Source organism: Zalophus californianus, chromosome 10, assembly GCF_009762305.2.
Source record: "Zalophus californianus isolate mZalCal1 chromosome 10, mZalCal1.pri.v2, whole genome shotgun sequence".
Lineage (NCBI taxonomy): Eukaryota > Metazoa > Chordata > Mammalia > Carnivora > Otariidae > Zalophus > Zalophus californianus.
In genome coordinates, this window is record NC_045604.1 from 95,769,613 (window position 1) to 95,788,155 (window position 18,543).

At 41.4% G+C, this 18,543-nt stretch overlaps 1 protein-coding gene across 3 annotated transcripts in view; it reads right to left on the reverse strand.

The window, feature by feature from the left end:
• Nucleotides 1–18,543, reverse strand: part of XPO6 (exportin 6) — a 101,681-nt gene that overhangs the window by 69,911 nt on the left and 13,227 nt on the right. For 2 of the 3 annotated variants that reach the window (XM_027609991.2, XM_027609990.2), the window contains exon 2: nt 2,505–2,595. The exons of the other annotated variant lie outside the window; for it this stretch is intronic. In XM_027609991.2, the coding sequence (XP_027465792.1) occupies nt 2,505–2,595 (91 nt within the window). The remainder of the gene's footprint in view (nt 1–2,504; nt 2,596–18,543) is intronic. 3 annotated transcript variants of the gene reach the window in all.

The window sequence follows — 18,543 nt, forward strand, 5'->3', positions numbered from 1 at the left end:
CAACACAAAAGCGGTAAAAATTTTAAAAATCAAAATAAACATAAATTTAAAAGGGTAAAAAAATAATTTAAAAATAAAAAATTTTAAAAGAGTAAAAAGATATATAAACGTCAACACCCCAACAGATTCTAGGATGCGCCTGGAAAAGCAGGAAGCACAGCAGCCCATTCTAATCCTAAAATCACTGTTCTGCTAGTACTCCACAGCCTCACTGAAAATCCCACACAAGGAAACTGATGCCTAGTCTTTCGACTAAGTGAAAGTCTGTAAGAATCCCAGAGCGGGAGTCAAAACAGACAGAATGAGCTCTGGCCGGAAATGAGGAACTCTGGGCTAGAGACTCTGCCGCTCATTCAGAGAGTCTCATTCCAGGTGATCACTGCTCCTCTTTGAGGCTTCGGCTTCCTCCCCTGTGAAAATGAACAGATTGTCCCTCGAGGTTCCCTGCGAACAGCACTAATAACACGCCTTTGGTGGAGGGCAGGTGGAGCCCCTGTAATAAAAGGCCTGCTTCCTTTCTCCCACCTCACTAGGAAAGCCTTCAGTTTCTCCTAAGATATCAAAAAGAAGAAAGTGGTTCTAGCCCACACACTCAGACAAAGCTCCAAAGACTAGGTACAAAGAGAACTGAACTAAGGCACACCCACCATACAGAACCAAGCCCCCAGGGATCCCCCTTAGCTTGCATTTAAATTAGACATTTGTAGTATCTGGTTATTTAACGCTATTTTATTTTTTAAGATTTTATTTATTTATTTATTTAACAGAGAAAGAGAGAGAGACAGCAAGAGAGGGAACACAAGCAGGGGGAGTGGGAGAGGGAGAAGCAGGCTCCCTGCAGAGCACGGAGCTCAATTCGGGGCTCAATCCCAGGACCCTGGGATCATGACCGGAGCCAAAGGCAGTCGCCTAACCAACTGAGCCACCCAGGCGCCCCTATTTAACGCTATTTTAAATCAGATTAGAATACAATTTTAGTTCAGAGGTTCCACTTTTAATTCATGAACACTGAAAGTGAGCAATATTTGCTTTGTAAACCAAAAAATTAAGAGAAAAACCAAAAGCATTTCAATTAATAAGCTAAAAATAGGACTTCAAAGCTATTAGTGTTGGGCTATAGCAGACTGATGGACAGATCCTTCACCTCCTTTGGTAAACATCACCAGGGGTATTTTTACTTAAGTATAAGGTACTCTGGTAGCATAAAACTAATGAGAAGATCACTCTGGAGGCAGAAGGGTCAGCCCAACTGAGTAATAAGAGAATCTAGGGAAGCAAGCAGAGTGGATCTTCTAAGCCAAATGCCTGATTATCTATTGGGTTCAGCTTCCGTCAGCACTCCCCTATTTACAAATATTTTAATTCTCTACTTATACTCCCTAAGAAAAGACAGGCATAACATGCACAGGGCAGGCCTAAAACCACCAAGTTTCAAAGTAAAAAAAAAAAAAAAAAAAGCTAAGAAATTCACAACTACCAGGAGCTGATGTGATGTTCAAAGAATGCAAGAGAAAATGGGCTACAGCCAAAGGTCTACTGGCCACCTGGAAACCCAGACTCCAGTCAAGCTCTGGACTAAAGGCAGGAATCAGCCACAACACTCAACTGGCCAGTATGACTTAGAGAAGTCAAGTGGGGCAGAGAAATGGGCCTTCCGAGTCCTAGAGACTGAAAAAGCCCTCTCCAGAGGTGAAAGCAATGAACATGAGGTCAGTACAGAGCAGACACCCAAGGGGAAAAGCCTTTAGGTTGAGATAGAGAAGAAAACATTTTTGTTTGGAAGTTCAGGGGTTAAGTGAGGACTCGGAGGGAAAAAAGGATATACTCCAGGAACACAGGGCAACATGTCTCATGTCTCGGAGGCAGAGATTTGACACTTGAATACACATTCTAGTTTACAGTATGCTTTAATGAATATTGTTCATGTAAATGAGTATGAAATTCAAAAGGAATTTCTAGAAAGAGCTGAGGTTCCCAGAAGACCCAAGGTAATTATATCTACATCTCTGTGTTGTTTGAAGCCTTTATTCATCAAAACTTGCAGAATGGGAAAGACAATAGTAGAGATAAGGGAAAAGAAGAAGCCCCCAAAGGGAATACCAGTTAAAGACCTGTGGGCACTAGATAAGGTTTGGATGAGACTTCCACACACCAAAACCATGTCATTTTGACACTTTCATGAGGTTTTGTTTAAGTTAATAGTCGCAGGCCTCTTTTACCTAAGTTTAATATTGCTGAAATTCAAGAACCAAAGCAGCGGAAGGGGTTTTCCACACCCGGCCAAAGGGAAGAAAACCCATCACTCTGGATGATAGTGGGCCCCATGGTCTACAGTCCTTGCACAGCTAGATTTGCAGCCAGCACCAACCAGCAAAGTGAGAGCAAAAAGAGCAAGAATTCCAGATGAAACAAGCAGGCTTGACTAGCGCAGGCAACAAACTCCTTCCTCCTCACTAGGGCCTTTTCATCTTAAGTGACTCTTGACGACTCAACACTTGACTTACCTATCTCACGTTTTCTTTCATTGGTTGTACAATCGTGGAAAAATTCTGTCATGAGACTTTCCAATGCCCTGAGGGAGGCTTCTTCAGATGCCTAACAAAGGAATTTGAAAGAAAAGAAAAAAATCAGTAACTGTGTCTCCTACTTTCCTCACTTCCCTCCAGGTCACATTCGTAATTTACTTCCTCAAACATCTTGGTTCAACATTCTTCAAATGCATGGGATTCAGAAAAACTGAAGGGAATTTCCCAGCTGGCTCAAAACCCAAATTTTGAGTATACTCTATAAATTCATGCTACTGTACAACAGATTCTCAATTATTTATGCTAAGGAAAAGGGAACAAATAACTCAAAATATAATTCCGGAAATATATTAAAAGCAAAATATCAGCCCCTGGCCCTGACTGAACAGGCAGAGTGAAGAGACTGGGAGAGAAGGTTAGGGCTCCCTAGAGACTTCCTGTCGATAATACATTTGCCCCAAGTCTAAATAATTAGCCATATTGGGATTCAGAAGAACTGCAGTTAAACTGCTGCATGGATCCGTGGGGGTTCTGAAGGCACTTCCGGAGTCACATGTTCTGACAACTCTCAATCTCGAATGAGCAGCCACCAGAGACTAAAGTTAAGGCAGCTAAGAGCCAAGCTGAGCGGGAACTCAAAATGCGCACATCCCAACCATGGACCCACAGACAGCCAGATTCTCAGCAGAGCTGCTCAGGTGAAGAATGAGAGGAGAGGTGCTCTCGACCCCAATGCCCATCCTCTCCTTCTTGCATGTGGAGCCCCAAACCCATATACTCTTCTCCCACTCATGTAGGAGACGTCATTTGAAGCAGTGAGTTGGAGTCAACACTCCTTCACTCACCCGTCTGCAGAAAGGTGAGCATTCCTAGACCATTTCTGAATCCTCACTGGCATTATTTACCCAGAGATAATCAAGAGCCAAGAGCAGTTCTGATTTCTTAATTATCTCTTAATTCCAGCCTCCCCCACCCTCCCCCCTTCTCCACATCCTCTCCATTGCCCCCAGAGTGAGAGCAGACTATAAAAACTGCATTTTAAAACAAGTCCACACTCAAATGTACATATCAAACTGTAATATTACCAAAGGCCTCAACTTGGTAACTGACTTTTGAAGACACTAAGGAACCTGGGCCATCTCTGTGGATAAACCGGCACTTAGGATTGGTACCTATTATAGAGGCTGAGTCAGGCTTGCACCAGTCCATCGACAACTAGCAGAGCAAGCACGCTGCAGAGCACATGTGGGCCGCATTCCAACAGTGCCGGGCACGGCTGTCCCTCCGATGCTGTAGTCACATATGAACGGCTGTGCCAGGGCAACTCACAATGACATGCTGAGTGACGCATCACTGCACAAGAGCTTTAGCACTTGGGAGTTGTCGGAATTTTATATTTATGATCAAGATTAGCCCTTGAAATCTTACCCTTTTTTCAAACCAATGAATCAGTTCAACTGAAAAATATCCTTGGATTGCAAGTTAAGCTGTTTTATTAAAAACTACACATTCTGGGCGCCTGGGTGGCTCAGTCGTTAAGCGTCTGCCTTCGGCTCAGGTCATGATCCCAGGGTCCTGGGTTCAAGCCCCACATCGGGCTCCCTGCTCAGCAGGAAGCCTACTTCTCCCTCTCCCACTCCCCCTGCTTGTGTTCCCTCTCTCGCTGTGTTTCTGTCAAATAAACAAATAAAATCTTAAAAAAAAAAAAAAAAACTACATCGGTGCCTGGGTGGCTCAGTCATTAAGCGTCTGCCTTCGGCTCAGGTCATGATCCCAGGATCCTGGGATCGAGTCCCACATTGGGCTCCCTGCTCTGCGGGAAGCCTGCTTCTCCCTCTCCCACTCCCCCTGCTTTGTGTTCCTGCTCTCACTATGTCTCTGTCAAATAAATAAATAAAATCTTTAAAAAAAAAAAAAAACTACACATTTTGGGGCTCCTGGCTGGCTTAGTTGGTACAGCGAGTGACTCTTGATCTCAGGGTCGTGAGTTTGAGGTCCATGTTAGGTATGGAGCCTACTTTAAAAAAAAAAAAAAAACTACACATTTTTTCAAATGGAGAAATTGAAATGTCAGGCTAAAAGAAGGCTGCAATCTTTTTCACCTGTTTCAAGTTTCTGTGTTGATCAAAACATCCTCACTATTCTCACTTTCCTAAGTAAATGCTGAAAATTCAAATTCCTAAAATGAATTGATATAAATAAAAGAATGCTTTGGTCTGTTTCATAAATCGACTTGGGATACCCATTTCATTTGAAAAAAGGATTTGCTGTTTTAAGAAAAGTTTCTGGAAAGATATGAAAGAATCAAAGGAAAATCTCACAAGTAACTTACTGGCAAAAAAATAAAATAAAAATTAACATAAATTAAAAGATATCAGCTATTTAGTTAAAATAAATCAGTTCTTCTGGAGCCAAAATGGGTCCCTGAGAACTAAGGACACATTTTCAAATCCCACCTGCTCCACAACTTTTTCTTGTAGTGAATCATTTCAGAGCAGATCCTAGCAAACACCTGAGCTCACCACATTCAGGCACTCAACCATCAACGTCTATTTTGTACTGGTTCTTGAGGCAGAAGTTTGTGAACCTGACAATTACCAGCTATGCATTAAATGCTACTGGGGCAAGTTCAGGACAATCTCTCCAAAGAATGCAATTCCAACTCCATTTCCAGTCCCATCCACTCCTCCCCTGCTCCAACCCAAGAAGCATTCCAGCAGAAAAGCAGAAAGATGAAAGTATCCAAAAGGATCACAGATTGGATGCTCTCCACCAAACGATGGTTACATGAAAAAGGAAACTATAAAACCTAACCCAGTAGGGTGCTTCCCAACAAGAACAAATAGTGTGCTGTTCGCATTTTCAATCACTTCGATAACTGCAGTAAGTACTAATTCCCACCTCAGAGTGACCCACGTAAAGCTGCTATGTAAACTCTAAGAAATTATCTAATTCATAGTTATGGCTGTTATCATTTGTATTTGGTCTCAAATACCAAATGAAAACAGACCAAAACAAAACAAAGAGAAGTGGTCAGGCCCACTTTGAAACTGGAGATTCATGTCCTCAGGCTTTACAGGCTTTGTCCGAACATATCTAGCGAGGCTTTTCCAACTGGATTTCAAAAATGAAACTATGTAATTTTACAGGAGACAAAAAGGAGACTAAGGCCTTGCCAAAGTCATACAATTAGAACAGAGATGTAAAGACATAAAAGACAGGTTCAAGACCTGCAAATGGTCAAAGGATATTGGAGAATTCACCCCAACTAGCAAGAAGGCTACTGGAACCTTTGCCAGAGGTTTCAAGCAGGTGGAGAAGCCAAAATCCAGATTGCTGTGGGTTTAGGAATTAAAGGCAAGTAAGGAAGTGGTAATATTCCAGCAGACTACACTTTCCAGTAATAAAGGGACGAAGAACATAAAACAAAAACCAAGTGCCATGATGTGGTAGGAAGAGAAGCCTCCAATTTCCAAAGACCATTCAAGCACCGCACTAATTTATAAAGCACATTCAGGATTCAAATACACCCAACTGCTTCCCAGCTTGTGCTTGGATTTAAGATCCAGATCTTGAAGAACGAAGGAAAGAAAAGATTAAATTAAAACCAAGTAAGACACATTCACGTGAAAAAAATCCCAGTTGAACCGCAGATATAAAATGTGAGAGATAAAATAGTAAAGCTTCTATAAGACAATATAGAACATCTTCATGACCTTCGAGTAAGGGAAAACTTCTTAAATAGGACACATAAAAGCACTAAACATAAAGGAAAAGATTGATAAATCAGAACGTTCATCAAATGGCACAATGAAGAGAGTTCAAAAGAAAGTCACAAAATGGGCTAACAGAGGATAACTAACAGAGGACTTAGAGGAAAAACAAATGACTCAATTTTTTTATGACAGGCAAAGAGATCATTAGAAGGTATTCAAAAGCCTATACAGAAAATTAAGTGCTCAACCTCATCAGTTGTCAGGAAAATGCAAATTAAAAACACTGACAGTGTTACCCACTCACCAAAATGGCTAAAATTAAAAAGACAATAACAAGTGTTGGTAAGGATGCTGAGCAACTGGAACATGCATAGAGTGCTGCTGGTGGGAGTATGCACTAGTATAACCACTTTAGAAAACCATTTGGCTGAATGGAAGAAGACATTTGCAAATGACATATGTGATAAAAGGTTAGTATCCACAGTATATAAAGAAATGATACAACTCGACACCCAAAAAGCAAACAATCCAATTAAAAAATGGGCAGAAGAACAGTCATTTCTCCAAAGAAGACATCCAGATAGCCAACAGACACATGAAAAGATGCTCATCATCATCATTCATCATCAGGGAAGTGCAAATCAAAATTACAATGAGATACCACCTCACACCTGTCAGAATGGCTAAAACCAACAACTAAAGAACAACATGTGTTGGTGGGGACTTAGAGAAGAAGGAACCCTCATGCACTGTTGGTGGGAATGCAAACTGGTGCAGCCACTTTAGAAAACAGTACGGAGGTTCGTCAAAAAGTTAAAAAGAGAACTACCCTACATCCAGTAATCACACTAATGTTTATTAACCCAAAAAATATAAAAACACTGATTCAAAGGAATACATGCACCCCTATGTTTATAGCAGCATTATTTACAACTGCTGAATTATGGAAGCAGCGCAAGTATCCATCAATAGATGAATGGATAAAGAAGAGTTGGAATATTATTCAGCCATAAAAGAATGAAATCTTGCCATTTACAATGACATGGATAGAGCTAGAGAGTATAATGCTAAGAGAAATAAGTCATCAGAGAAAGACAAATGCCATATGATTTCACGTACATGTGGAATTAAGAAACAAACAAAAATGAACAAAGAAAAAAAAGAGACAAACCAAGAAACTAACTCTTTAAATTACAGAGAACAATGTGATGGTTACCAGAGGGGAGGCGGATGAGGGATGGGTAAAACAGGTGATGGGGATTAAGGAGTGCACCTACCATGATGAGCATAGGGTGATGTATGAAGTGTTGAATCACTATATCGTACACCTGAAACTAATATAATACTGTACGCTAACTTACTGGAATTTAAAGAAAACCAATGGCAGCTGAACACACACATACCTTATGATCCTGCAATTCTACTCCTTGATAACTCCAACAGAAATCTGTACACATATACAAAAAAAAAGGTACACAAATGTCCACAGCACCATTATTCATAATATCCAAAAAAGTCAAAAGAACCCAAATGACCATCACCAGTGGAATGGATAAATTGTTTATTCATCAGGAGAATATTATAAGACAACAAGAATGAATAAATATTGCTACATGCAACAACATGGATGAATCTCACAAACACAATGTGGAGTACAAGAAGCCAAAACACATCCTTCATTATTCACTGTATGTTAATTTTAAAAACAAGCACAATGAATCTGTGGTGTGTTATAATCACAATAGTGGTTACCTGTAGGGAAGAGGGATTCTGAAATACTAATACTAAAAAACATTCTATTTTCTTGATCTGCGTGTTAGGCACACAAGGATGATCTTTACATTACAATTTGTGCACTTTTCTGTAAATACATATACACCATTTAAAAAAGTAATGTCATACTTATTTTTAGCATTCAGGCTGGTATTTTCAGATACTGAATTTAGAAGCTGTGTTTTTTCTTCTATTAACGCAACTACTGAGAGCAAATTGGGGGCCTGCAGGTCACATCTGAGTGGGAGACTCCTGGACTGCTGGGAGCCATCACCTATTTGTTTTCAGAGCTGTGAGGGTGACAATGCAAAGGATTACAATCCCAAAAGCCTATGTATGCTTCTCCAAGAGTTCCTTGGCTTACCACAGCAGCAAATTAAAACCCTGGAGCAGGAATCGAAAATAAACCTGGGTCAGAAAATACTCTCAGAAAGCTATGTGTGTATCTAAAATAAACCAAAGTTTTCTGTTCCAGAAAGAGTTAAGATCTGTAAAGTGGAGGAGCTTTCAGCTGTGCCTGCTCGGACTTTATCTGCTCCTTTTATTGCACTACTCACAGTTCAGCAGTTCAGAGACCTATCTACTACTGACTCATTTATTAAGGAACAGCGAAGTCAACCAACACCCATAATCACCTAATAAATTACAAGAAAAACCTGAAAGGGGAAGGATCACGTAATCTGAAATCTTCTTGGACTCTTCCTTGTATCTTCTATGCCCACAACTAAGGTCATCAGGCTGGCTGGTTCCTGCTTTACACTGTCTTTTAAATTTGTACCTTGTCCCTCACCACTACTTCTACCAGGCCCTATTCCCCTCCTGCCTAGATTACTGTAATTTCTCTTAACCTGGTCACCTTGATGTCAGCTTCCCCAATTCCAATCCAATCTGTGCTTCACCACCAGATAAATTCTTCTCAATATTGATTCTCTGTCCCCAATTATTCTAAATCTAGCTTTAAAGAGCCTTTGAATCTGATCTGAGAAACTCAGCATTCATTCGACAAACAAGCTCAATGCTCACTAAGTAACTGACTCTGCATTAAGCCCCAGAGATATAAAGATGAGTAAGACTGCCCCTTCAAGGAACTGGAGGTAGCCTGGGGAAGAGACGGAGAGACGGAGAGAGCCTATAACAAAAAAAGAGATTATGATGGTTTACATTGTCTAGTAGTGACATGTATAAAAAGCTTCAGAAGCCCAAAGGGAACTAACTCTGTCTGACGAAACAGAAGGAAAGTTTCGCAGAGGAGATATCTTGGGTTTTGAAGAATGCAGAGTTTACTAGGATGAAAGGAGAAGGAAAGCATGCCTGATTCACCATCACTCACCACAAGAAGCCATCACTAAAGTCTGAACACCCATGGTCTCCCAAGCAAATGTCTATTCCCATCCTGCATTTGCTCCTGGGTCTGCAATTCATAGTTCTACCTTCATGAAATTTTTCACAAAAGTTTACAGCATGGCTCCTTTCTTTGTATCTCGAGTCTCTGTCATGTAATCAGTACCACAGTTTTGCCCGTGGCCCTGTTCTCTGGTCAGTTCAGCATGGCATGATGAAATAGCACAGGCTCTGGGCTTGGGTTCCTTGGGTTTGACTCCAAATGCACCTCAACCTCGGCCTAGTTATTTAATCTGTCACTTTTTTTCCTTTTGTGCCCAACTGGGGATAAGAGAACCCAACACATGGGATCATTCTAAGGATTAAATAATCTGTGTAAAGCACACAGTGAACACAATGTCAGGAATAAAGTAAGGGCCAAAAGCCCCATCTGTAAGTGTTAACAAACACTTCAACGGTACTAGGCCTCTCTCCTTAACCAGAACATAAAGTGCCTGGAAAGAGACTCTGCCAAACACATCTGTACTTTCTACCACATCCAGCATGGACTGCTGCTCAGATATTTTAGTCCGAATTCAGGAGAGAAAAAGAAACAAGAGAGTGTCACTTTTAGTTTCTCAGGAATACCGGTAGTCCCTCCAGATTTAAGATACATGTGACTATTTAAATTCCCCCCTTTAGGGTCTCTGACCACAATGACCTTTGCTCCCAAGCACTCAATACATAAAAAAACAAAAACAAAAAAGAAAAACCAGGAGACTGCTAACAATTTATCTTAAAAAACACTGAGACTGAAGGTGGATAGATGGTGCTTTGTCCCTTAAGGCACCTACATGACAAGCTTCTCAAACCCTGACTAAAATTTGTTATGTTTTATCTAATTGCCTATAAAACACCCCCTCTAAAGCATAACCTTTGGGGCACGTGGGTGGCTCAGTCAGTTAAGCATCTGACTCTTGATTTCAGCTCAGGTCTTGATCTCAGGGTCCTGAGGTCAAGCCCCACGTTGGACTCTATGCTAGGCATGGAGCCTACTTTTAAAAAAAATAAAATAAAAAAATAAAGCTTAACCTTTTTACAAAATCAATGCTGGGGAAAAAAATGGCTCTTTTTCAAAGAAGCTTTTATCAAGCTTTTTGGCACCTTTTCCATGAGCCACATTCTGCAAATCCTACAAGGAGGTAAATCATATGAGCCTCCTATATTTAGGTTCATGGCCTCCTTGACACCAAACGTAAAAAAATGAAAACTAGCATCCCGGAGTCCCATTCAAACATTCCCGTGGCATACCCAGAACAATGTTTTTACTCCATCTGCCTATATATAAAGAAGATTTCCGAGAAAAGTGATTCTGTACTAGCTACTGACCGAGGCTGAAAAGTATGCAAAGCATACCTGATGTGTTACAACAGATGCCATTAGCAAAGACATTCAATCTCATATAAACTTCCTGGGAAGCTAACAGGATTATCGTGGATGTTCAAACTCTCAAAAGAACCCTCTTTCTCCCCTACTCTCTTCATGGCAAAGAAAACAGATGAGCAAAGAAGTCCCCGTGGCCCTTAGGCCAGCGTATAAGCATGAGATGAAATACAAAGATAAAAGAAGGCATGATGGGAATCAATGTGACATCTATGTGGCCCCCCCTGATGTCACCCAGCTCAGGCTCAAAACACTAGAAGGCAGGAAAGCCTGGAGAGGAAGCCCCAGTCAGGAGGGCACCGTTCATAGGTCTTCTCCCACCTTCCTGTCTCTGTTCTGTGGGTCTCAAATGGCAGATACTAACCTTAAAAAAAAAAAAGAAAAAGAAAACCACACATCGTGATTAAGTAGAAATCTCACTTCACTTCTCTAAAAACAAACTGTGTCAAAACCAGTTGGACCTTGGAAGTCCAGCACTCAGAAGGGCAGGCCCTGAAACCCAGGGCGCCAAGTGCCTTGCTCACGTGCACGCAACTAGTGAGCGGCAAGCCAAGCCTCCCAACTCCGTCACATCCACGCCCGTGTCCAGGTGTCCCTTAGCCTGTCTGATAGAGACGTAGAGGCAAGGCTAAACAGAGGGGTCGTCTAGGGCTCCAGATGTACAGTGAAGTAACTCTCTTACTTTCCTGTACAGAAGTTACAGGAAAGAACGTTTTCTACTGCAGGAAAAAAACGGACACACGCCATGTTCTGGGAAAGCAAGGGCAGAAGCACTTACCATGACTCCAGGAACGCGTGTCTGAAACGAATGATTGAAGTTATGCATTTGTCTCAGAAGGACTGCTCGTTGTCTTGCCTACAGCATAACCCTGAAAGTATGTACCCTTTGGGAGTAACCATGGATATAACTTTGTACAGTATCATCATACAGATACTGATGATGATCAGATTAATATCTGATTAAAACATGTACTTTAGCCACATCTAAACAATTCTAATCATTAAAAGGTACTTTCCTGCATTAGTCTAAAACTACCATCAAGCTGACCAATGGCATAAAATATCTCCCAGTATTTCTTGGGTTTGCACAGTATTTCTTGGGTTTGGGTCAAATTCTGTGTGTCTTCCATAAAAAAAAGGGGTCTGTTTACTGCTGAGGACTAGGAGGTAGAAACAGGGTAAGTGCCAGGCATCTGAGCCAGAAAGTCCAACTGGTCCCCCTGTGGTGGTGATAAAGTCGAGGCAGCATTTTCTGTCCCATCCGCCCCCCTGGGACCAATTAGAGGAAACATCTTGGACACAGAGGACAGTATGTTTTATGCTGGGAAAACCTATCCATGTACTATATGGCACAGTACATAAAAACAAGAAGAACCAATTAACTACCAATGGACAGGAACCCTGGTTTCCCAAAAATTTAAAACAAATCTAAAGAAGATTAAAGAGTCATGACAAGTAAATGCTACACTTGATTCTAAGGCTAGATCCTGTGCTGAAGGGGAAAAAATGATATGAAGGACAGAATTGGGCCAAAGGACAAAACTGGATACAGACAGTAGATCAGATAAAGTCCTGAATCAATGTTATATTAACTGAGGCTGATAACTGCACTATGGCTTTGTAGAGAACATCCCTGTGAGAAAATACACTACAGAGGGTCAATGGGCCAGGACGTAGGTGACTTCTTCTCCAACAGTTCAGAAAAAAAACACTACTTGTGCATACATTTATATATACATGTGCATATATATACATAGAAAAGGTGTAAATAATAAGGCAAAGGGCAAAATGTTAACAACAGTGGAGTCTGGGTAAAGGGTATGACAGTGTTCTTGCTACTACTCATTCCTTGCAATCTTTCTGTCAGCTTCAAATTATTTCCAAATAAAAAGTTTTTTAGGGGCACCTGGGTGGCTCAGTCGGTTAAGCAGCTGCCTTCAGCTCAGGTCATGATCCTGGGATCCGGACTGCTTCTCCCTCTCCCTCTGCCTGCCACTCTGCCTACTTGTGCTCTCTATCTCTCTGTCAAATGAATAAATAAAATCTTAAAAAAAAAAAAAAAGTTTTTAAAACTTCTGTCAGACTGGTACCCTCCCACCTTGCTCCTCACTGCTCCGAGCTGGCTAGGGGAAGAGGCAAGAGGAAGTGAGACAAGGATACAACAGGCAAGAGAGAGGAGACTGACAGTTCTCTCAGATGCCAGCTTTACTATCACACACTGCTTCGGAAGAGGATAGTACGTAGCCTAGGCATTAAAAATTTTGCATCTGCTGGTTGGGCAACAAGCATATCCCACTAGGAGCTAAAATACATGTAAGTTACATGCTTATTTATTTATATTACAGTGGAAGGCTTTAATTACACAGCCAAAAAAGCAAATGATAAGAATAGTTATTCTGCAAGAAACTGTCTAAGATAAGTAAGTAATAGAGCCCAAAATAGGCTCTCTCTTCACGATTCCATCTGCTGCGTTTTCCCAGGTACTTCTCCCAAGAAGATGAGTATTTATATCTGCATGCCTAGTCAATTAAACGCAAGAGATACTGAGCACATTAACACAAGGCACGCTATCAAGAAATCCTAAGACAGAACCACAGAATCTTGAGAGAGAAATACAAACCCCAGAGAACAGCAACTCCAACCTCACTTTCAGAGAAGGAAAACGAAGCTCAGAGAGAGTATCCTGCCCAAAGTCAATCAGCTATTGGTGAAGTGAAGGCCCTGAACAGGGCCACCAGAGCCCTCTCCCAGCGGCAGCTCCTCTACCCCTTAAAGAAGGACACAGAGTTCTAGGGCTATGAGGATGATGCGTGAGCTGGCGTTACCTTGCAGGGCATGAAATCAGGGAATGAATGAGTGTGAAGTTGATAGAGCACTATAAACACATGCTGCAAATCTAAAATCCCAATCAACACTACAGCTCATACATAAAGGGTTTCACAACAGCTGCTCTTACTACCTGCAACTGCTTAAGAGCAAGTTTTGTAAAACCCTTGCCACCTTCATCCTGAATTATTCCCAGATAGCACTGGCATTTTAAATACCAGTTAAAATAACATTTATTTCATTTTGGCAAAAAACTCCAGGCCGTATTACAGACTGTTGGGTTTTGAAGGAGCACAATCACTTCCTTTCCGCCTTCCAGGTTCTACCCCGTTGCTACAGTCTCAAGCAATCAAGTGTAGCTCAAAGTCCAATGTCCTCTTCACGAATGGCAAAGCTGCAACGCCGCCTCCTCCCCATCCTGAACTGACCAGCCAAGCCTAGCAACAGTAGGAAGGCAGGACATGGCGGGAGACAAACTTCTCTTGAAGATAAGCAGGTAAGAGAAGTCCAAGGACAGAGCTAGGCAGTGTTCTGACACAGTGACCTCACACCTGGCAGGTAAGGGCCAGTGGTGTTGGGCTCTTCCAAATGCACCCCTCATAAATAAATCAGGAGTAAGGAAAGAATGAGAAGGGGAAGACGGAGCTCAGAAGAATGTGCTCCAATACTGCTCCCACCCGGGGTGCAGATAACAACCCCTCGAATGCACAGCAAGCCAGGAATGAGGACAGAGGAGCAACATGGTGAATGTACACACTGTAATGTTACTGAACTGTACATTTGAAAATGGTAGGGACGCCTGCGTGGCTCAGTCGATTAAGCGTCTGCCTTCGGCTCAGGTCATGATCCCAGGACGCTGGGATCAAGTCCCACATCGGGCTCCCTGCTCTGCGGGGAGTCTGCTTCTCCCTCTGCCTGCTCTGCTTGCTCTCCCTGCTTGTGCTCTCTCCCTCTGACAAATAAATAATAATAAAAAAAAAGAAAATGGTAAATTTTATGTTTATTTTACCACACACACACACAAAAACCCTTGACTGTGGGGAAAAAAATGTTAAGGCACCATTTCTAATATATTAAAGTATAAGGATGATTAAGTGAATAGTAAACAAAATAAACCTACAAGTGTGACCTATAAATCCTATAAAGAGACAAAAATAGAAGAGGACGTAGGTAGCAAAAAATAAAAAATAAATAAAATAAATTAAAAAAACAGACAAAAAATCTAAGTTGGTGATAACTTTTCCTACCACCCCCCCTCCAAAAGATATTACAGAAGAATGAAGCCATTTTTTTTAACCTATTAAATTTGCAACAATTTTCTTAAGACTACCCAGTGCTGAGGGGTGCATTATCTACAGCTGGCGGGAAGAATAAACTTTCTGAAAAATATCTGATGACGTACCTTAAAAATGTTCATACTAAATCTAAGACTATTTTAAAATAAAAGGTTTATTAAAAAATCTTCATACCCTTGGGTCCTTCTGGGAATCGAGCCTAAGGCAATTTTCTGAAATACAGAAAAAGCTCTTTGCAAAAACATTAATCACATTATTATTTACAATGGCAAAAAAAATGGAACAATCTAACTGCCCAAGAATCCATGCAATGCAATATTACACAGCCACTGTAAATATTTATGAAGTATTTGATGATCTGGAAAACCACTTATACTATAATGTTACATGGAAAAAGCAGAAGGAAAAAGGTGCATTTACAGTGTGATCTCAGCCACATTTAAAAAGCAAACAGGAAAAAAGACTAGAAGGAAACAAAATCCAAGAAGCTGAATCAGAGGACAGTGAGCTCCTATCTGTTTTGTACTTATAACAATAGTCTACAGAGTTCAAAATACTTTTTCCCATCAGGGAAAAAAATGACTAGGCAAATCAAGAGGTGGCAGAGAAGACCGTGACAACATCAGCACCTACTTTAATCACCAAACGGGTAGGAGAATGAAGCAGCCACAGAAACTGAGCTAACTCACTGGCCACAAATCTTGGAAGGCTTAACTACTTTTTTTAGTCACTTTTTTAAAAACTAAATCCCCATGGGAGAAGAGGATGCAGGAACCCCCTTGTGCTATTTGTGCAACTCCTCTGCATGTCTAAAAGTACTTCAAAGTAAGATGTTTAAGTTAAGTACATAAATCCTTGAAAGATCACTTACTTTGTCTTTCTCTCAAAACAGAATGTGGAACGTAGATGAATAATTTCCTGGGCTGGATAAAAGCACAGGGCTCCTTTTGTCATGAATTAAATAAAAGCCTTTTCTGGAGTGGATGCCTTCACAGAAATCACCGGAGCTGCCTAGTAGATTAGACAGCTCGCTCTTCAGCATTTCAAAGCTTTCATCTTCAAGAACTGACCACTCTTCCATGTGTATCCATGTGTAGTTCCATCTGCCCAAAAATGGCCCTTCTGTTTCTCCACCTCAAGCCCCAAATTCTTTGCCTCTTGACTTCCTAATATTTCTGCTCTGAAACCCAACCGAGGTGTCACCTCCTCTGTGAAGCCTTCCCTGACACAGCTCTCCAATTTGGCCAGGGTTTTTTTTTTTTTTTAGTACAGTTGTACCTCTTACAAGGCTCTATTTCTGCACTTATCCTCCAGCACAGGAATCATTTGCTGACATGCACATCTCATCCAGACTTAGAAACTTCCAGAAATTATAAACTTCTAGAACTTCTCTTCACACTTTCCATCCTCACATTCAATAACTGTAGACCAGATTTGTTCCCAATTATTTTGCAACTCTTATTTGCAAGCAAGCCCTCAAATTCACCAACAATGCTTCCTCCACCTCCTAACTTTCCGTTTTGGTAAAGAATTACAAATCACACACATAGGGGCTCCTGGGTGGCTCAGTCTGTTAAGGGTCTGTCTTCAGCTCGGGTCCTGACCTCAGGACCTGGGATCCAGCCCCGCACTAGGCTGCCTGCTCGATGGGGAGTCTGCTTCTCCCTCTCCCATTTCCCTCTCCCCGCACCACCCCGCTCCTGCTCTAATAAATAAAATCTTAAAAAAAACACACACACATATCCATGCATAGACTTCATACCACAAGTTAAAAGTCTTTTTTTTTTAAGATTTTATTTATTCATGAGAGAGAGAGAGAGAGCGCGCGCGCGCACATGAGTGGGGAGGGACAGAGGGAGAGGGAGAAAGAATCTGAAGCAGACTCCACACTGAGCACAGAGCCCAATGTAGGGCTCGATACCACAACCGCAAGATCATGACCTGAGCCGAAACCAAGAGTCCGACGCTCAACTGAGCGAGCCACCCAGGCACCTTGCAAGTTAAAAGTCTTTTCAACTTTCCCTCCATCATCAGCAATACTTGCAGTAACCCAGCACTCCTCCAGTATTAGGAACTGCTTTCCTTTCTTTCTACACCTAGGGCATGGTGAATCCAAGACACCAAACTTAACATTCTACTCTTGAATTTATCCATGACTTCTATTTCCTCACTAAGAACTTTAATTTCCTCATCTTTTCATTTGTATCACCAGTTCCAGTAGTTGAATTTCTTTGGGGGATTATCTTCCATAAAGTAATGAAGACTTTTATAACTCCCAAGTCACAACCCAGAATGGTAAAGAACCCCCAGGTTGCACTGAGCTAGGAGGTCGACTGGACCCACTCACTAGCCAAGTGACTTGTTCTAGACACTGCAAGACCACCTTTTTAAAATAACAAATGATTTATCAAAGGCTCTGAAGGTCACTGGCAATCATCAAAACCACAAGTGTTAAATGTCAAGGAGTATGTGCCGATAAAAGTGGTCCACTCAAAGCCCTTTCACTTTCGATCTGTTCATTGTCAAGGTATAAAGGGGTTTTCTATTTCTCAAAATGTTTTCTGGTATTTTTTCGAGGTCTTTAAAAGCCTTCAAGTATCTTCTCTTCATTAGAACTCTCACAATTACACCAGGATGGGATTTTTCAGCTCCTCTCAGCCACGTAGGTTTGCCCCCAAAGGTCTGGAAACATGGGCCAGTCACCCCCACAGTAAAATGAGATCAAGGCCATTCAGTGTCCCCCAAAGATAACATATGGGCCTGAGCCTTTAATTCGCTTGTGAAGACTGGGAAGGGCAGGACAGGAAGAGGGAAGAGAGGAAGATAGAATATATACTGATTTTTAAACAATAAATGTTTAAGGTACAACCCAAGAGTTTCAAGAAATGTCAGATTTGGGCGCCTGGGTGGCTCAGTTGGTTAAGCGACTGCCTTCGGCTCAGGTCATGATCCTGGAGTCCCGGGATCGAGTCCCGCATCGGGCTCCCTACTCGGCGAGGAGCCTGCTTCTCCCTCTGACCCTCTCCCCTCTCATGTACTCTCTCTCCCATTCTCGCTCTCTCAAATAAATAAATCTAAAAAAAAAAAAAAAAAAAATGTCAGATTTACAGAGAGATGCTCTGACCTACAGCCCCAAGACAGGTGCCTTCCTTTAACTGGGTGTAGGGGCTCTCTGCCATTAGGGGAGTTTCAGGAGAAAATAAAATCAGAGACATACTATGCATGACTGATAAACTCCCTTATGAAATTACTTCATATATACTTTAGCATTCTAAATTAACATTCCGGCTCATCAACCCAGTTAAGAGACAATTACCAGAAAAGTCACTTCACCAAGGTGAGCTCTGCAGCTTTCTGGCAATGGAATTGCTTCCCACGATTAAACCTGTTTTTACGTGATGTTATGACAAACACAAAGCCAAGTGGGGAAGAATGTTAAGTCTTAGCCACATGGATCATCAGACAAAAGTTTAGAAAACAATCAGGTTACACAGTCCCAACACTAAGACAATCACCTTAGTCAAGTCCACAATAGAAGTATACATGAAATGTTTGCATTCTTATTCTGAATAAAATCAGCAGCATGAGATTCATCAACCAAATGTGCAAGCCATTCCAAACATAACTTTATCAATTCTAAAATTC